At 34.6% G+C, this 21,970-nt stretch overlaps 1 protein-coding gene and 1 long non-coding RNA gene across 2 annotated transcripts; both read left to right on the forward strand.

Annotated features, from left to right (window-relative positions):
• Positions 1 to 1,731: 1,731 nt before the first annotated feature.
• On the forward strand, positions 1,732 to 18,868 carry LOC130048593 (uncharacterized). Its single transcript, XM_056145565.1, has 3 exons — positions 1,732 to 1,836; positions 17,301 to 18,438; positions 18,762 to 18,868. The coding sequence occupies exons 1-3, from the start codon at positions 1,732 to 1,734 to the stop codon at positions 18,866 to 18,868; spliced, it is 1,350 nt and encodes a 449-aa protein (XP_056001540.1).
• Positions 18,869 to 19,204: 336 nt separating this feature from the next.
• Positions 19,205 to 21,969, forward strand: LOC125682813 (uncharacterized). The gene is made up of 3 exons (XR_008796635.1): positions 19,205 to 19,254; positions 20,370 to 20,502; positions 21,841 to 21,969. It is a non-coding gene; the product is annotated as an uncharacterized LOC125682813 (long non-coding RNA).
• The last annotated feature ends 1 nt before the right edge of the window (position 21,970 follows it).

A 21,970-nucleotide genomic window follows, 5' to 3' on the forward strand; every position in this document is an offset into this window, starting at 1 on the left:
GAGGAGACTTGTTTGGATAAACTCTTTCTATATATAAGTCTTGCTTGGTATATGTAATGAAGTCACAAAATGGAGCTCCGGTGACTAGAAGCTGTCCTTGGACTTGATACCAATGGGAATGCTCATGTTTTAAGCTGAAAGTGTCGCCATTTCTTTGGAGGAAGAAATCATTTCTTGTTTCACATGCTTCCCTGATGGTCTTGTTTCTGACAGAGTAAGGCCATTTAATTTCAATAAAGCCACTTTCAGATTTGTCACAGACTATGCCATCAGGAGTAGCACCTAGACATGGTAGTTCTGTGTTTACAATCAAACCTATATCATGAAGGTGGTGTCCCGTTTTCTTGATACAATTTGCTCATTAGCTATACCATATGATGTAAGATATGAAATCATTCCTTTGAAACGTGTTCTTTAAAAAATTCTGGTTTACATCGTTTTTCCTTCTTATGATTAGTCCGAAATTGGATGCAGTTATTCTCTTACTTCGTTCTGTAGGCCATATTTGGTTCAGACTTTGAGATCTTGTTGATTTTTCCAAATCAATTGCATCACTCTGTGTCAAATTCAGCGCAATCCATTCATGTGTAAGGTTTTGAATGCATTCAAGGTCAACGCAGGTATGAAGGGCTTTCGAGAACACAGTACTTCCACAGTTTTCTGCTGCACGGGGTTTTGTAATAGGTATAATCAATGGTGCCTGCAATTATGCGATAATAAATACATTGCGATAATAAATACATTGCAATGATAGACATGAAATATAATGTTGAGGGTTATGTTTAGGATATCCAATGAGTTGTGATCGGATATGACTTTCATGGGAAAAGTGTGTTTTCTATCGGGATCCATGTTGGGTTGTATATAAATCATGTCTAATCAAAAACCATTCAAGATTCTTTTATCATAAGTTTTACATTATTGTACTACCCATTAATACTAAAAAAAAGAAATAATTTTATTAAATTTTCTAAATATATTGCAGGTTGTAATCCACTTGAAAAGCTGGCTATTATTGCTGACAATACTGCATTAACTGAAGAGAAGGAAAAATTGCTCCGAATTAATTTTGAGCTGCAACAACAGAATTCCGAACGATTTGGATATCAAAAAAACTGAAGGACACTGATTATCGGTATTATACAGGGTTTTCGAAAGACCGGTTCAATGTATTATATTCATTTTTGTACAAACAGAAGACGACGATCCTATTACATGTATATGGAGTAAAACTCTTAAAGGTGCAAAATCGTTGTCAACAAAGCATCAGCTTTTGCTTGTTTTGATAAAACCGAGACAAAACTTTGACTTTAAACATAAATCGTATTTGTTTGATATATCTGTGCAAGACTGCAGTGCAATATTCACTCACTGGATTAGTTTTATGTTTTTCAGACTAGGTAGTGTAGATATATGGTTTCGTCGTGAAGTAATAATCGAAAACATGCCTGAAAATTATAAGAAAGATTTTCCAGACACTTCCGTCATTATTGACTGTACGGAGTTAAACGTACAAAAGCTCAGTTCTCTCAATCGACAGGGTCAATGTTATTCTGACTATAAGTCATGCACAGCTTTGAAAGGACTTGTGGGCATAGATCCAAGGGGCTCTGTAATATTTTCTTCCATGTTATTCTCTGGATCAGTATCTGATAAAATTATTCAAAGTGCTTCCTTAAAGTATTGTCAGACCTTAAACAATGTGGGAAATTAAACAATGGTGATGCAGTTATGGTGGACAAAGGGTTTAATATTGAAAAGGAAATCGAAGCTATTGGTCTTCGACTAAACATTCCACCTTTTGCGTCATGTGCAACACAGATGAAAGCTTCAGAGGTAACATAAACTCTCAAAATAGTCAAACATCGTGTGCATGTTTAACTGGCTTTTGCTCGTTTAAAACAGCTTAAAATACTGTCATGCAAAATTAGTCTTTCTCTTTTTAGTATTGTTAATCAGATATTGTTAACTTGTTGTGTATTGACCAATTTTATGCCATATTTAATTCAAGATAAAGAAACCTGCTAAACTTCATTCACTAGATGTGTTTTGTTGTAAATTTTCATAACATCAACAAGTTTTTCCTACAAATGGATTTTTTGAAATGAATAGAGTGCATATGGAAAATGTAATAATCATTGATATTTACTGTATAATGCTACACCAGAGAAATTTGATAAGGATGAAAAGTGGAGGATATGTGCAACAATATTTTGAAATTTAAAACTTTCCAATTTACTTCATTTAGTCAAAACATGCAGTTTTAGTAGAAAACAATCTGACAATAAAATTAAAACCTCTGATGGACTCGAACCCTTGATCTACAAGTCAGCAGTCGATATGCTAACCTACTGAGCTACTCAGCTAGAAGATGATTTTGTAAATGAAAAGACAAATATTGCTGATATTTATATTTCATTCCATGTTTTAAAAGGAGGTCAGTCATTATGATTAATTGATTGATTTCAAAATTAAGGATTATCTCCCTCGCGCATAGCTCTTATTCTTAGACGAATTTGACTACACTTTTTTGGCACACTGTTTTTCCCTATAATAGCTCTAAAACTTCATTGTTATTTCGGATTTCAAACATTTCGGTTGAGCATCACTGAAGAGAAATTATTTGTCGAAATGGGCATCTGGTGCATCAAAATTGGTACCGTATACATTTTACATGATACTGTAGAATATCACCTTAAAAAGTTAATTCATATATTTTGTCTGAATAAAGTTTGTAGCTTACATGGTAGCTGAGAGGAGATCCAATATATTGAGCACCGAATGAAGTATCAACAGTTGGTCCTGCTGATGTAGATACCAGATAGGAAATACGGTCTTGTTTAAACTACTTCAAAATCTCTATATCCATTTCACTGCTTTCAGTTTTCCTGAAAATTGTAGAAAAATAAGCTTGAATGACCATTTAAAAGAACCTTATGTTGTAACAAGTGTTCAGTGCCAAACACTTGGGCGTGACTTGGCAGCAGTGTGGTTTGGAGTCTTTAGCCGAGACCTTACTACACCTGTAAAAACTTGTTAGAGACCTTGAAGGTGCTTTACAACTAAGTGAGTCTTTTCTGCTAAAAAGCCATAATTTGGCCAAAACATTGGGCACGTATATATCTAATTTGAGTGAAATGTAGAATGACAATCAGTCATGCAAAACAATTAGAAAAAAAATGAATAGAAAAATTTGATTGAAAGATGTACACTTTTTTGACCGTGTGTCAACAAAAGAATCCACAATTGGCTTCCTTCTTCTGTTTAGGTTTGATGGGTTGGAAATGATCATTTAGGACACTGGTTCTTGTTGACTCTTGTTGTCTCTTGGTTTATCCCACTCGTGGGTTAGGAAAGTTGATGACAGTATTGAGGGAATTTCATCAAAACAAAGATCTTTCACTGCTCCAGAATCATAATGACAGCTAGGACATATGCATAATGACCTGCCTCCCTGTAATATGTACACAACATGAAAAAATAGAAACGAATTTCCACACCAAATTTGCATACACTTTTATCAAGTTAACAATAGCATTAAAATATTACATGTACCACAATACGAAATTATTTTACACATATGTGTGGTATAATTATCTAAAAAGGCCTTTGGGAAAGGTGTGTACCTGTATTTGGTAAAGAAACTGAATCATAGTTACACTGACTTGGGATGTGAACCCTTTAGTTAGAAACACAAACATTGGTAAAATGCACCGAGTTACTAAAAGGAACAAAAATACAACAAATGAAATTTGAAAACAAAGAATAAGAACAATACTGAGCAAGGTTAATGAAATATGACAAAACTGTGAGGTTGTTTACAAACGCTCACTGTTTAGATTAATGCATACATGTACGTATACGCTTCAAGAACAATAATTTTTAAAAAAAAACGTATAAAGCAGAAGAGGACGACTTCGCGGTGTCTTTTATTTCCAGTTGACAGGGATATATCGAATCGACATATGAATGGATATGATTATTTTTAATAGATTAAACGTCGTCGATATATTCAAATGTCAAATTGAAGGCCACAGCAAGATATTTTTCTTCTCAATTAGAAGTTTTCGAATAAATTCCGCTTCATCATAATATAAAAACAGGTCAAGTAACAAAGGAGCACAATTCATACCCATGGGAATTACATGAGACGGTTGGAAGACCTGATCACCAAAGACTACTAGTGGGTCAGATTATGTCAAAAATATGTGAAAATCTTGCACTGAGGGATGCAAGCATGAAATTTGGCATGCATACTTCCCAGACATTATTCTTTCCAGAAAGAAAGTTACCCACCTGAAAAATTCAATATGGGAACCATTTTTCAAGATGGCGTCTTAGTCGTCAACAAATTAAAATTTCTGATAATGAAAGGTCTGTTATCAGTTTGTGTCTCGATTCAACTGAATATTTCCAACTGTAAATACACATATTCTTCTTAACCATGCATAAATTTGAAAATGTTTGCTTTTGGAACATTAAGTACAACTGTGGGTTTTATTACCCATTTATGTGTCAGTTAAAGGAATTTGAAGTTCGTATTTCGGAATCTTCTGTATCATGTCTGTATGTCCTTGTTTCGTTTCTTGTCATTGAGGAGTTATTTTCCGTAAATCTTTTTTGTACAAGGATTAAAAAATATTAATGGAATTCGATAATAAAAGTTTATACCATGGCACAACCAGGGTACACTGGTGGCATCACTGCTGCGAAACTTAGCATGGGGTTCAATACCAGCTATACCAAAAGTTTCCATTTATAGTGTTCCAAATACTATCCGAACAATCCAAAAAGCGTTTGTTTTGTTTTATAGTCAGATAGTCGCGCCTGAATAGACAGGATGTGCCATCTCGGGAAGGCCGACCCACGGGTAACGTCACATATGTTGCCAGGACGGTGCACAGATTGCACGGAACTTAAATGGTATTGAATGAACGATCGGGCTAAGTGTAGGTATTCTTATTTGTTGTATCCCATACTTCAATGTAGGTTTTACAATTTGAGGTGGTAAAAGGATGGCTTCCAATTACCTCAGGGATACATACCCATCCTTAAATCAACAATGAATTTCGTAAGGGTAATTTCGTCATTCACAAATCTTGTCACGAACTCTCCACTTTAGCAATTTACCAAGCTCATGGACAATCCAATGCATTGATTAAAGGTAACAGTGGTGCTATAGGATTCACAGAAGATACTAAGGCGATGGATGTTGACAGGCAATCGGAACTCCTCGAATGTCTCGCGTACTCGACATAGATTTCGGATGTAATACGATGGCATCCATGAGTGAATTTGATGCATTGCCAGTTGGCTACAGTTAAGCTACTGACAAACAAGTTGATGGTACAGAGATTTCAACAGTCTCGATTGAAGTCAGCATTTCGCAAATTCTATGGTCGTTATAACGATCTAGTTCGTCAATACAACCTCGCATTGGGTCAAATGCTGTATGACGTGTTTCATACCGATTGTTAAGCCGTTCTTGGCACACTGATTTGACTGCGGATAACTCCGTTCATCTGATCAGGATATGGGGCTCACGGTGGGTGTGACCGGTCAACAGGGGGTGCTTACTCCTCCTAGGCACCTGATCCCACCTCTGGTGTGTCCGGGGGTCCGTGTTTGCCCCACTATCTATTTTGTATTGCTTGTAGGAGTTATGAGATTGATCACTGTTCGTTGTCTTCACTTTGCATCTGAGATCTATGTCGAGTGCGCGAGACATTCGAGGAGTTCCGATTGTGGTGACAGGTCATGAAGTCGCTCGCATAGTTTCCCAATATGAAAAACTTTCTGGTGCAATAAATCCTAATGAGGAGGTAAAACATCCTGAACAAACTAGACAAGTACAAAGGACTTTCATCGAAAGGGTAGATCAAAAGTATGATACGATGAAAGAAATGGGCAATCTTTTCACGGAAGACACAAATGAGCTGTAGACACTAGATACTAAGAGTGTTGCTCACTCAAGTGCCATAGAGATGCAAATCACGTTGTCAAAGGTAAAGAAATGTTTGGTGACTTTATGAAGAATTTACAAGAAAGGGAGAAATCCAAATTCTATGATACCATTAAGAAAAACAAAACGGACTTTTTCAAGCAACAACTAGACCCAACATCTAAAGACCTAAACCAGAAACATTTGAAGGGAGAATCTCAACTTTTTTTCAAAGTTTTCATATTCTGTCAGTCAAGAGAATGTGATCTCTATGAATTTTTAGGCATGAAAACCAAGCATTCCCTGCGTCATTTACTGATATAGGAAAACTTCTGTCCTGTCAAATGGCTCAGCTTGTTCCACTACTTGAAGCTACAGCAACTCTGCCAGGTATACTCGAAGTCATTATCATTGATGAGTCAGCTTTGGTTAATGCTAATCCACCTCGAACATCCAAAACATTTGAAGAATATCCTATATGTACGATGGAATTTGCTTCAAAGATTTAATCTTATTCTTAAAAATATTGAGGACAAATTGTTTTCAATGTTTACACATCATGTAGTTTAAAATCAGAAACAAGATCTAAAAGAGGTGTTTGATCTAGACACAGGATAACCACTTCTGGTAAAATCTCATCGAACTGGCAAGGTTTTCTATCAGATATAGTGTAGTAGGAACAAAATTGAAATATTTTCGTTCCTTGCTGTAAAAATCGTGGAACACAAAGGTAATATTATATTTCCTACGCGATAGGAATCTGTGCTCTGCAACCAAGATATACGGGTGGAAGATATTTCAAACTGTAATCAAGAGGAAAAATATGATACAAGATTGTTTGTTCATGCAAGACATGCTGCAGAACATGGGAGTCAAAGCAAGTAACACTGACCAAAACGGTGGTAGCAGTGAGTGTTTTATTTTCCTTTTAAACAGTATGGGACTTTAGGCATTTTGGATTAAGTTTGGACAAGGTAAACATCTTGAATGGATTCCTGTCTATGACATCTGCACTGCTATTGGGCCTGAAATGTCTCATGGATCTTATTTTTCCATGCTTTTACTGTTTGTGGCGTGGACTCATCTTTTCGCGGTAAGTGCTACAAGAAAGCATGGCAAACGTGGAATGTGTTTCCACAAGTGACAGAAATATTTACAAAGTTAATTCACTATCCACGCAAAATACGTGATCGAGACCAAGAACTGTTAGAACTGTTTGCTATTACAATGTACGACAGCTCCATTTAATTGTAGATATTGATGAAGCTAGATTAGATCTTTTTGCAAGAAAACAACGATCTTATGGCTCTATTCGACCGACACGCGCGACTTTGACCAAACATGTAAAGTGCTCTGCATATCCGACTGGATGCATATGGGGTCAAACGTTGTTGTGCCAGATGGAAACTGCTAGTCCGGGGGAATGGGGCTGGGTCGAGAAGGGCAATCCATGGGAAATTTTGTGGACTAACCTTGCCCAAATTGCTCAGAGTTGCCAACAGTTGACAAAATGCGGATGCAATACTGAGTACATTTATGCAGACTTACACATATCATTTGAATTTAAACTGCTGAGTTATTGCTTTAATCACACACATTGCTGTACATGTGTTATTTTGACATTGACGACCATCTTTTAAAAAGAGACATAGTCTGGTTTTTCCTACTGCAGAGTTACTGGTTTTGATACTATATTTTTGTATCATTGAATATTCTTATCCTTTTTGTAGTCTGATGTTGCGTTCATTATGACCGGATATTTTTGGTTGTAATTCATTATAAATCGGCAGTCTTTAAAGATGGTCGCTAACTATAAAAGTCGGAGTCTTCTGTATATTTACAACCTAAAAATGATTTCTTTGTGAATTTTGAGCTTGATTGTTGTGTTTGTAAATAAAGTGCAGTGTGTGCAACGTTTCCAATATTGAAATTTTGTTTTGAAAATTACCAATTTTCTGTTGAAATTCTGGATATTTTCGACTGTAATTCAATTTTCGAAACTAAATGTGTACATTTGGTGGTATCTAAGGAAAGCTAGGGCCATATTCTACTCCATTAGAGCTCCATTATTAGTTCCAATGAATATTGGACATTAGAAAAACTTATTTAGTCGAGACTGCCTGTCTTAATTTTATGACAGCAGCCATCTTCGGTTCAAAATGGCCACCAATATCGAAATTGAGGTGGAAATGGAAACTCCATTTTATTCCCTTTTTATAAACTTCCAAATAACAATGAAAATCTTCGTTTAGCAACGGAAGATTATTTCATCAAACTTGTTTAACCTAAACTTAATCGTAAATAGATTTAAATGCATTTATTCTATGTACATCAGTATTATCATATACATTATTATACTTTCATGTAAAATACTCGAATCTGATTGATCGAGAAGCATTTGGAAAAAACATGTTGTTACCCTCTGAGAACAGAAAGCGCGTGCTCCAGGGTAATAGTATCTAGCAACGGATAACAGTACTTGACAACGGGTGATATTATAAAAACTTATCACATGCGTCAAACTTAAGCTACGCCTCGGTTAACGATGGTTTTTTCGGGGTGAAATTATCAATGTTACCCTTAACTAAATGCAATATTTATATAATGTTATACTATATATTGGTTTGGCGCAATTAGTGCATGACTATGACGTTAAATCGTCAACACCGCTACCTGACGTTATCACGTCAGAATGAACGTTTACTTATCAACGTTAAGTAACTATGAAACTGAAACATTCAAGACAAACTGCCTGAAGAGCCGTAAGGCGAAAGTACTAGCAGGAACTGATCGTCGATATTATGTGATCATTTTGTGTGTGTGTGTGTGTGTGTGTGTGTGTGTGTGTGTGTGTTGGTCTACCTACATTTCTGAGGTATTATATATGTTAACACACCAACAGACTGAGGTATGTGTGAAATACCGAGGTACATTTTACGTGACCTCGGAATGTATACCTCTGTTTTGGTGTATATATTCTATGGTGATTGCGTGGTTTCAATATCTCAGTTACCTCGGTATGTCGTCAGTTGGCTGAAAGGTGTGTGACCTGCCTCATTCGACTCATATTTTACCACTTTCAACTTTTTACACACGCTTTGCATATCCTTTATCGTGATTGGCTGATTTTTGATTGGTTGACTAGCTAAAACTCGGAACTCGTTTAAACACTTCTAGACTCCTCGGGATTTTACGACTTGGATCACAACGAAAACTTTTAAGGTAAGACTTTTCTGTAGACATTTTTATAATATAAGAACACATTATATATATATATATATATACATACCTTATGTACCTTTGTTATACCTTATATACCTTATGTACCTTTGACAAAGATTTATAATTCTACAAAGTTATTAAGATTTTATTAGGAAATCCACGCGTTTTATCATACAAAAATGGCGTTCTGTTTAAACAAATAGGTTTTTGAATTTGAAGAATATTGTTAGAAGAAGATCAAAACAATATTTGAGATCAGTTTTAATCAAAAACTGGAGTTGGTTACGGTATCCTTCGATTTGTATACGTTCAAAAAATTTCTCTAACGAGAAAATTCGGACGGTGAATAACGAAATAAAAAAAAAAGTTTTCTTATATTCTTATAGAATTTTAAGAATATGGTATATATGGTACTGCCATAAAATCTAATTTCTAGTCCGATTCCATTCCAGGCTCTTGATAATGTGCAAGTTTGGTATATTTGTTCTGCATTCATCAAGTTATTCAGTTCTTAAAGAGTTTATTTTTACTGAGGATTTTGAAGTTAATTTTTATGACAATGGTTTCTTATACATTTTTGAAAGTTACACTTCGTTTGTTATGTCGAAACTGGTCTTGGACGATCAAGGGTATTTTCTTCAAATTATCAATGTTTGGTAAGATTGACTTGTGGAAGAAAATATTTGAAATACATACCTTGAAATCAATATGTCTTTAGTTCAAACTGTTATACTGATATTTTAATAGAATTCACATTAAAATTTGCATTTTGAAAAATCAGTGTCCATGGAAATAGCCAATAGTGCATTTGAGATATCCCTATATTATTTTAGTGAATTATCAAATACAATTTCTAAGCAAAATTTTGATATACAATATAAGGTTATGCATTTGTAAATTCCGATTCCAAATGAATTTAAATTTCAAATAATAAACATGGAAAATGCTTAGTTTATATGCAGTGTATGGGGAATATTGATGTATGTGTGTTAAAAATTACATTAAACTGTTGGGAATTAAACAGCATCTTTGACCTCTGGCACTAAGTTGTTAGTAACTATCTATATAGATTAAATAATTGTTTTGGTTGAAAGTAGTTGTACTGTATAGACACAGCCGGCACAGACCCACGTTTGGGTAAAGACTGATGCCAAATATTGAAATAATTAAAACACTTGATAAATTTTTCTACTTATATGTACCCAAGTTTCACCATAACCGTAGAATTAATTTTTTCAAGGGTAGAGCTTTGATTGGATATAGCACAAGGTCATAATTTTGATGATCCTGGGTTCAAGACTAACATTAATCTGTCAAATCAGACTTTTCAGAGTCCTATATAGTCAATACTCACAGCAAGTATTGAGACAGAATATAGAAATTGTAATTTGAAATGGTTAGTGAAATCATAAAACACAGTAAGCCATATGATAATAAATTGTTTCTGCCAATTTTTCTCTAAATCATTTTCACATGAAAAAGTTAATTGATTGAAGATCTCTCTCTCTCTCTCTCTCTCTCTCTCTCTCTCTCTCTCTCTCTCTCTCTCTCTCTCCCCAAATACCATTAGGTTGTCGTAATCTGTCCGGAATTATCCGCTGTTCAGAATTACCTGAACATACCCTATCTGTTTCGTACCAAGAGAAAATAGTCTAATATAAATATTTATACATAATATGTAGATCTATAGCATGATCAAGACATTCCATAGAGAGAAGAAAAAAATCAGTAGGGTAGTCTTGTACTAAAATTGTGTGTGAAAGGGGGGGGGGGCTCAAAAGAAAAACGTAAGCTGAGGAGATAGCAAATCGTAAAACCGTAAATACATGTAGATCTAGTTGTGTGTGATTTTGTGAGGGGAGGGAGTCATTTCATGAAAAGTTATTTGAAGCGATATATAAATGTGCATATATATCAAATCATCGTTGCAAACCACGGTCAATGTACGATTCAGCTCTATCATTCTGACTGGGATGAGATTTGGTAGAATGACTATACATTTACAGAAAAGGAAATTATAATAACTCAAAATGTAAAGAATACTTAAACTGATGATGAATTGCTTTTATATTTTACAGGTGTCTTCCGGTGCCCCCTTAATTCCTTGTATTTTTAAATGTTCAATTTCTTGGGTATTTCGGGTGTACTTTTACACAAAATATGTAAATACAGAGTATTTTTATTTCAATGCAATACATAAGTCTGATCTATATGTTTATGTGGGAGATTTGCCATGTGAACGTGATAAAGAGCTTAAGGTCTAAGCTAATGAATCATCCCTTGGAGCGAAACGTCCCGCATTAAATTTGGTCCTAGTTAGTTTTTTTTTTAATTGGTATAAATTAAATTATTCTAGATTTATAATTCATGATATTCATGTTTTTCACTGATTATCTACACGTTATCAATTAAACATGAATGTATGATAGAAAAATTGGTAGGTGAATTAATTCCGAGGTACTATGGACGATCGGGTTCGGGATAACAATTTTGGCGTAGCTTTTATTGATGGCGGGACGCCGTGCCGCGGGTTAGACCAAAGTGAAGGTTTGTCCAGTTCAGAATATGAGTACAGTCTTGTAAATGATAAAATGTTGTTAAGTTTGACAGAAAAATGCATATCAATTACCTGTCTAGTAATAGATCATAAGATGTAAAGGTCTGTAAATTATACTCCTTAGTGTTAGTTTAAATCTCGTGACGTCACTGGTTTTTGGATACATTGTATGTCATCACATAATACATATGTAATTTGGTGCTTTAGATCTATATAGATATATACTTGAAATGCAATATGTATCATCCCTCATTAAATTGCTTTCGTCCTCGAAGACACGGCACAGCCCAAATTCTTTTCCCCTGGCAGGACTTTCACTTGCAAGTCCAGGGGTGGTGTATCTTGTATTTAAACCTTTTCGATTTACGATAATTGACTGTATCCTATTTCCACTTTTACTGACCGTGTAGCATGTGACAGCGTGGTGAGAATTTCATCGTAATCGAAAGCAAGTTTCTTGACTATTTCTACCTACGTGGCTACCTAGGTAGGCTAGCTACCTAGGTATTTAAACCTACTTAAAGTAGCTACTTCAACCTACTTTTACCTGTTTTTAAAAATATAAATAAATAATGATTTTAAACAGGTCAGTCGTTTTATGTATCAAGTGCATGTGCACGGCAAAATTCAAGTGCAAATTTGAATACTTTACGAGGGTGGAGAAGGTTGGGGAAATGCATGAAAAATCGCCCCAGAAACCTTTAATGTAAAAATGCATGAAGGTAAACTTTAAAATTAAAATAATAATGATTTGTAAGACATTCTAGACTTCTTATCACGTAGCTTTGATCTTAATTAGCTCCTAGAAAATGGAACTGGGTGGAATTATTGATGCAAATTTGAAAGGTTAGAAAGTAATCATATTTTGCCCAATATTTTTATGGTATTCATCGTCATTGTAAGTGAATCAAGAAATTTGGTACACACAATATTGCGCCGTTCCTGCGTTTGGCCACGAAATGCAAGTAAAGGAAAAAGTAGGTAAAAATAGCTACCTAGAGTAGGTTTAAATACCTTGGTAGCCATAAGTAGCTACGTACGTAGAAATAGTCTTTGGGCTGGACCTGAATAAGTTGCTCAATAAAGCCAACGATTAAAAAATCCTGCCCCTCTATATCGATGACCGCTATATTCCTCCCTCCTTAAATTGTCTTTGTCCTCAAAGACACGGCACAGCCCAGATTCTTTTCCCTCTGGCAGGACTTTCACCTGCAAGTCCAGGGGTGGTCAACAGCACCAAAAACAGGAAGGGAGAAAATGCAACGGACCAGACCGGGATTCGAGCCTGGTTCACCTGAATTCTCTAGTCAAGTGCTCTACCAACTGAACTATTTGGCCACTGGCGATCGAAACCGGCTGGCCGCTACATATAAAGACAGTGTATTTATATATTTATATACAGCTCAGTAGCTCAGTACTTTGTTACTAGCCTGAAAATACGGATCAGGCAACGAAATTAAGGGGAAATACTTGCTAAATGCGAGTTAAAAATTGACATAGCGAGTGAAAAATCACAAGTGATCGCAGCTTTTTGCGAGTAAAAAAAACCCCGATCTTTTTTTCAAGATATCCTTGGTTTATTGGCTGTACTTTGAACTTTACAATAATTTTGTCTTGTGCATAGAAATGCTTTACAGAATGAATATACAAGTATTGAAAAAGTAAACGTTGATCGAATAAATAACTAAGGCCAAGGTCATCTCAGTCAGTGATGTCGAAGATGGCCTACTTCATGCACACTTTGGGCGTCTCAGAGACGTCTGATTTAAATAGCAAGCATGTTGATCTCGTCCGTGTTTACATTAAACAACACATGAAAGTGTTAGTGTCATGCTTCACGCAGTGTCCTGTAGTCTCTAACGAAACACTTAGAGTTCGCGATTTTTTTAAAATTAGAATTTTTTAGGTGAAATTTCCAAAAGTTTTGAAGATATAGTTAGAATTGACGCAGTCTTCAAGATTTCAAACCACATGATGTTGTAAATAGGTGGTAGATCTCTGGACAACGAGTTCGCCGCACATGTGTACCCTATGACCCTCATCATGCACCAATGATACATGTATGTTGTCTTATAACTCATTAAAATTTAAATGAAAGAATTCTCAATATTATTTTTATTATTGCACTTTAAAGAAGATTTTTAAAAAGTGCCCTATATTTTGATATAGATACATGCTTGTTTTCTTAAATTCCTTTAAAATAGCAATCGATTGCAAAATGCTAGTAAAAACTCAATTTTGCTAGTTGGAAAATAATCCACAAGCTAAAATTTGCTAGTAGTGAAAAAAGTTAATTTCGATCCCTGCGGATGTATGTTTAATTGCTGGGATAAAATTCAGAAATTCATTTCAAAATTAAGGATGATATCTCCCTTATGCATAACTCTGATCCTTAGACGAATTTGGCTCCATTTTTTGTGGCACTCTAGTTTTCCTCTTAGCTCTTCAAAATTTATTATTTCGAATTTCCAAAATTTCAGCTTGAGAATCACTGAAGAGACGTTGTTTGTCGAAATGCGCATCTGGTGCATCAAAATTGGTACCGTATTAAAGTTCTACATAGCGGTGGAAGGATTTTTCGATCTTTGGCTTAATCTTATATGAGGATCTACATGTCCCAACAAAAGGATTTAAACGTGATGAATTACCCTTTAAACTGGAGAAATAACATAGAGTAATCACTAACTAGAAATTGATTGTTTCTTATCATTATCAGATTTCTGAAATGAATGCAAAAAGGAAAATCCGGAAAAGAAAAGTTGAAGAATCATTGCTGCTTAACTCTGAACAAAGAGAGTCTGATGAAAAGGAGAATTTTGAAGCAAAATTCATTAATGAAGAAATAGGTATTTGTATTAAGCAACTTCTTTGATTATCCAAGATTTTTCATTTATGAATTATAGTGCTAGGATCTAGAGAGGGCACACATATCATATGTTCAAAAAGAATACTCGCTATTTAAATACATGTATTTTTGTTTTGTTAGGGCAAGGTGTATTTGCCAAAAAAAAAATTTATTGAAGGGGAGATACTACTAGAATATAGGGGAGAACTCATCGAAGGAGATTTTGATTCTGAAGATGACACATATGTTTTTCAATTACACTTTAAAAGAAAGCAATTTTGGTAAGTATAGAGGCTAGATGCCATTCTATAGCTTTTTTATGTCTTTACAAGGGGCAGTCTATGCGAAAGACGTCGGACCTGACCGATGTACAGTGCCTGAGGTCCGATGCATCATTTTTTACACCGGATCGAAATGTCTGATGTCTCAGTGTCCGGTTTTGAACTTTACTATTTTGATGCGGAGTCATTTAATTATTTGTTATAAGAAAAAATAGCACACAAATCCAAATATGTAAATGAATGTGATTAAAACCGCATGGACCGTCTAAAGTATTATACGTTTCACTTTTTTACATTAGGTTTTTCGATCGTAGTTATACATATATATACATATTTATTCATATTGAAGAATTCCCAAAATGTTGTTTTTTCCAAATCAATACAGCATAAGGTAGCTTTTGAAATTGTTGTCGCATCACCATAACATTTTGATATGTTTTATGTGTTATGATACAATTATTAGTTTGATAGCATCAATTTGACAACATGATACAAAAGAAGCCATGAGTTGATGAGTAAACAACAAACATTGTTTCAGTTTTATTTTCATTTGCCACTGGATTAGTGATTTAATGTTATGGACTAGTGGATTTAAAAAGCTTGATTAGTCCATGGACCAATGAATGTTGAGGAAAATTCATATGCCTGTGTAAGCATGCTAAGACATTGAACCTCATCTGGGTTGAGGGTGTGGATAGTATCATGACCTAAAGTAGATCAAAGTGAACTGCTTTTTAGATTCTATAACTATCTTGATCATATCTTTCATGCTTTTAATCCACTGAACAGCCATTTTATGTATCATTTAATGCTTTAATTTCAATATGTTAATCTTTTAAAATTTGGATATAACTTGTGGCCGTTTCTTCAAAAAGTATGCTTTTAGCCAGATTTGTTTATTTCATTGTGAAAATTAATGTTGATGATGAGGTTGTGTGTTTTATGATACATGTATGTTGATGCATAATTTTTATTATTACAGTCATTTTATTGACTTATTTTTCATTAAAACAGCATTGATGCTACAGAAAACAGATCATTTGGAAGATTACTAAATGATGAGCACAAAAAACCAAATTGTAAAGCAACGATAATTGAAGAAGATGGTAAACCCCATGTATATTTTGTTGCTGTCAGAGACATAAACACTGGGGAAGAACTACGATATAACTATGGTCCAGGAATTTATAGTTGGAGAACCTCTAAAACGGTATTTGAAACTTTTTGTTTTCCATTATTTAACTCTTGAAAGAATTTTGGGTTTATAAAGGAATCGTTTTATTATCATAATGTTTGCCTATCTATCCATCTGGTACTTTGCTAATTTGTAAATGTTCACATAGCGCTAAAATTTTTGAGCTATCAACTGGCAGTTTATGACTTAAATCAAGATTTTGCAAGTTAAATTAGGAGCTGATCGGTATTCTGCAACCGTAAATGTGTAACCAGGCTAGTTTTTTTTTTTAATGGGATCAAACACTTAACTTCAGTCAAAATAGTCAAGATGTGGACTAATCAAAATAACATGTCATGTCTGTGTTTTTGACTGCATTTGTTATCAAGGAACTTTGCAAATATTGTAAGGAAATCAAAAGTTTTACTATTGGTGACCTTGATCTGAGAATGGCCTGTTAAATTTAAAATAAGGAGTCATTTGACGACTTTGTCCCAAAGTTTTTTTTAGCCCTGTTATTGAGGTCAGATTAACATTAAATGAATATTATACATGTAGTATTCAGATTTGTGCATTTATTAGGCAAAAAGAAATATATGTTAGTTTCCACTTTCATCTCAATATTATCAAGGGTTGGTAGGTACATGTAGGTAGTGTGTTGTTGGGTTTTTTTTTCCTCTCGATTTTATAGGTTGAATTATTTTTTAATGATTCAGTATTCTACTATGCATGAAATGTATAATTTAGTAATCAAATAAAAGTTATATGATAAATCAAAACAGTTCTTCCACTGTACTGTATACGAAAACTGTTCTGGTGTTTTGGAAGTATGTGCGTAATAGATAACTTAATAAGTTAATAAATATACTCTAGTTGTAGTGATGACATTTGCTAAATCTGTGAGAATGGGGGGAAAATATGTTGGGGTCGGCAGAAATTTTTAGGGTCGATCGGGAAAGTGGAAACCAATATATATTTTTGGGCCTTACAAAGAATGATGCATGTTTGTAGCTTTAACTCGGGATAGAGTGAAAAATATATTTAGCATGTATAATATGAATTAAGTGATAAAGTTTTCTGTCATCCAATGCAAATTTGAATTAGTGTCTTTTCTTCTTTAACTGCTTTATATTTACAATGTATGTGTTGACATTTAGAAATGTATTTAATTAAGTAGGACTTAATTCCACTGAAGGTACTAAAAGAATAAAAACACTTCTATAGACAGTAATTCGTAACATTTGTGAATGCTGTTAATGATTTTTTGAAATATTGTTTAGCGCCAAAGATGCAAAATAGGTGGAGACAAAGACTCTAAGCAAGGATCCACCAACAAAGATTCACACTCTACACGAGGAGCCACCACCAAAGATTTAGACTCTCCAAGAGGATCCACCACCAAAGGTTCACATTCAGGCTCTCCGCGAGGAGTCACCACCAAAGATTCAGACTCTATGGGAGGATCCACCACCAAAGATTCACATTCACACTCTACGCGAGGATCCACCACCAAAGATCCACACTCAGACTCTACACAAGGAGCCACCACCAAAGATTCACACTCAGACTCTACACAAGGAGCCACCATCAAAGATTCACGCCAAGACTCTACACAAGGAGCCACCACCAAAGATCCACACTCAGACTCTACACAAGGAGCCACCACCAAAGATCCACACTCAGACTCTACACAAGGAGCCACCACCAAAGATTCACACTCAGACTTTACACAAGGAGCCACCACCAAAGATTCACACTCAGACTCTACACAAGGAGCCACCACCAAAGATTCACACTCAGACTCTACACAAGGAGCCACCACCAAAGATTCACACTCAGACTCTACACAAGGAGCCACCACCAAAGATCCACACTCAGACTCTGCACAAGGAGCCACCATCAAAGATTCAAACCAAGACTCTGCACAAGGAGCCACTACCAAAGATTCAGACTCTACAGGAGGATGCACCACCAAAGATTCAGACTCTCCGCAAGGAGCCACTACCAAAGGTTCACATTCAGACTCTATGCGAGGGGCCACCACCAAAGATTCAGACTCTCCACGAGGAGCCATCACCAAAGATTCAGACTATCCACGAGGAGCCACCACCAAAGATTCAGACTCTCCGCGAGGAGCCACCACCAAAGATTCAGACTATCCACGAGGAGCCACCACCAAAGATTCAGACTCTACACGAGGAGCCACCACCAAAGATTTAGACTCAGACTCTATGCAAGGAGCCACCACCAAAGATTTAGACTCAGACTCTATGCAAGGAGCCACCACCAAAGATTTAGACTCAGATTCTATGCGAGGAGCCACAACCAAAGATTTAGACTCAGACTCTATGCGAGGAACCACCACTAAAAAGTCAGACTCTACACGAGGAGCCACCACCAAAGATTCACGCTTAGAAGGTATATAAATATATATGTGTACAGTGTATATGTGTATTTGCTCTTGGAAATGCAAAATTATGATAGAAACATTGACAATGAAATAACTTATTAAAAAGGCTTATATTTTGCATAAAAATATAAACATATGAATATTAAAAGTTTTTTTCTTTTTGGGGGCAAACTGAAATTAATTTTGACAATTTAAATTTCTGTCATGGTCACCCAAATGGCGAATCCAATTTTCCAGTGTTGACCAGTGAATTCTACATTATTACATGAATTGAGAATTGCTTTGTAAATATAGTTCTTTTCTGAAATTTATTCTCAACTTTGGTTGATAGATGTTGGGATGTGTCTTGCAAAAATAACGGTGATCAAGAAGGATGATAGTTTAGGAGCCATTTACCATATGAATGAAGAGGAATGTGTCATTGGAAGGTATAATTAAGTAATATAAAATGAATTTTTAATTTTTGTGTGTGTTATATTTGGAGATTTTACCACACAAATTTTTTTACAATTGCTAGAATTTTTTCACAGTAAAACTTTTCTAATCCAACATTTTCTGGAAAGAAAATGTGTGGGATAGTACATCAATCTATCATGCAATTTCATTTAATAAATAGGAGTATGCTTGCAGTAATGTGAATATTTGTAATATACATTAAGAATTCATGATTATTGACTTAAAAACAATGTGACTAAACTTATATTTTTAATATTTTAGATTTAATACTCTTTTTATTGATTTGTAGTGGAAGAGAGTGTAATATAAAAGTGTCCGTAACAAATGTTGACAATATTCATGCAGTTGTTGCAGTTGACAGATTCAAGGTAACGTACTATCTATATGTAAATCATTAGATCTCCACTCGGTGTGTGCCTTGTAGTGATTGGTCTTTCCGTCTATTTTTCTAATTTAATTTGTGTGGAGCAAACTTCACTCATAGAGTGTCCATGAGTAGAGTGTGCTGTGACTTTGAACCAATTTTATGGATCATGGGTCAAAGTCATAAACACCTTTTGTGTTGAATCCTTGTCCAGAGCATATTTTTCCTATCCTTGACCCAATCTTTCTTATCCTTCACACATAAGAGTGCTTTTGGGAAGATTTTAGTGCCCTTTAACCAATTCTATGGATCAAAGGTCAATGTATGAAAAATGTCACTGTAAAATCCTTGTATAGAACATATTTTCTCTCCCCTTGGTCCAGTCTTTGCCAAAACTTCACCTACAGATTATCTCTGGGTTTAAGGGTGTATTAATATTAAACCAATTCATTTAAGATTAAAGGTCAAGGTTAAAAAAATTCTGTAAATCTTTATGAGGTTTATGCTTTCTCCCATTGGCCCAATCTGACTCATATTTAATCCAGAGTGCTTGATGGTTATGCGTTTGCATTGACCTTGAACTAATTTCACAGAGTCAAGGGTTAAAGCAGATCTCTGTTTAAAATCCTTGTCATGAGCATATTTTTCTCCCTGTGGTCCTATCTTCTTCTTCTTCTTCCTGTAAGTACTGAACTGCCTCTGGCGTATTTTCGTACTGGCTCATATGTCATCCAAAAAGTGCCCATGGGTAAAATATAAGTCAGGAGTTGAGGTCATGTTCTTAATTCATTCCTATATACAAGTCCTTTTCATCCCAATGACCCTTACAAAAAAAGTGGGGCCCTTTGAGATGATCTAGCTTACATATATTTTTCTTTAGTAGTCTAATTTGACTTACATGTACATTTGTAATAAACCTGACCAACATTTTTAGCAGTACTCTTTAAACAGTATCTCTAAAGTTCTTTAAGTCTTACTTTGATTTTCCCCTACAATTTTACTAAAATGTATTTTTAAAAAAATATTTATTTTTCTACTTTTATAAATTCCTCATCCTGTTTGTACAACAAATGCTTTATATGATCCTTTCGTTGATTATCCACATTTCCAATTTTTCAGGCTTCCGTAACAAATTTTAGTAAAAAGTTTCCTGTCATTCTCAATGGAAAACCAATTGAAATTGGCAAAGAATTGAATGATGGAGATATGTTGGTCATTGGTGGCAGAAAATTTTTATTCAATCATAAGAAAAGTAAGTACATTGTTATTTGATACTTGTCAAAAACATGATTATGAAACTTCAAAATATTTTTAGATTGGACGTTGTACAATATAGTTATCTTAGTTTGATGGATTAGTAATGTGTGTTCCATAGACTCTATGAAACTTATATTTAAGTCACCAGAAACACCTACCATTTACAGTTCAAGTTTTGAACCTTTATATTGATTATAAGAAGCAACTAGGCAAATCAAAGAGGTCAATGATTGGGAGTTAGTGAAATCTCGGATATATGGCTGACCACGACTCACCTGTTGGTATTTCTGATTACTCCTTTTTTGTTGTTACAATATTAAATAAAAAAAACTTACAGAAATACAACATTTTAAATAGTTTGTTTATATTAATAAAGAGGTTCTACTTCAATAGCCTAATTTTAAAGATTTATGTGATTTAAACGATGCAAGATTTGAAAAAAAGTAAATAATAGGACATGCAATAAGTCACAAAATTTCAAAAAGTTGCAAATCCCTTGTTATTTATGGCTCCGGTTGCATGCGTACATTCAATGTACTTATTTACACATAAACACTAATGGTGCTTTGTAAGATAGCATGTTTACAAATAAAATTAGGTATTTACAAATATATATAGTAAATACTAAAGTGCATGTTGAGGGACACATACTTCTGTATTAACACATGATAAATGGTAATAGAGTTATTTACACATGGTAAACATGGATGTTGCATGGTGAGGTATGATGTATGCATTAAATGCGAATGTTACATAGTGAGGTATTTAATGTTAACACATGTATGGTAAACACAGATGTTGCATAGTGAGGTATTTAATGTTAACACATGTATGGTAAACACAGATGTTGCATAGTGAGGTATTTAATGTTAACACATGTATGGTAAACACTAATGTTGCATAGTGAGGTATTTAATGTTAACACATGTATAAATACAGGTGTTGCATAGTGAACTATTTAATGTTAACACATGCATGGTAAACACTAATGTTGCATAGTGAACTATTTAATGTTAACACATGTATAAATACAGATGTTGCATAGTGAACTATTTAATGTTAACACATGTATGGTAAACACTTATAGTGCATAGTGAGCTATAAATGCCCGAGGAATTAAATGTTTTTTGTATGCAACATGTTCAAATACACTTTCATTGTAATAATATTTTGACTTAATAATTCAAATGATCTCTTCAACATTGTTATTGAACTTGCAAAAGAAATACAGAGAGTATAGAGGAACAGTTGAAAAATGAAGTCATATAAATTTCAGAGATATTTCTTGCTAAATTTGAAACATTATTTTAAATCCATTTTATGGTTTATTTAGGTTGCAATAGTCACTCGGATCTTTTTGAGGACTCGTCTGAACATTCTGATCCTTTTGACCCAGACTATGAAATGTCAGAGGATGCAGACAATGTGACTTCAGAAGACAGTTGTGATGAAATAATTGAGGG

This window comes from Ostrea edulis, chromosome 7 (assembly GCF_947568905.1).
Source record: "Ostrea edulis chromosome 7, xbOstEdul1.1, whole genome shotgun sequence".
NCBI classification, from domain to species: domain Eukaryota; kingdom Metazoa; phylum Mollusca; class Bivalvia; order Ostreida; family Ostreidae; genus Ostrea; species Ostrea edulis.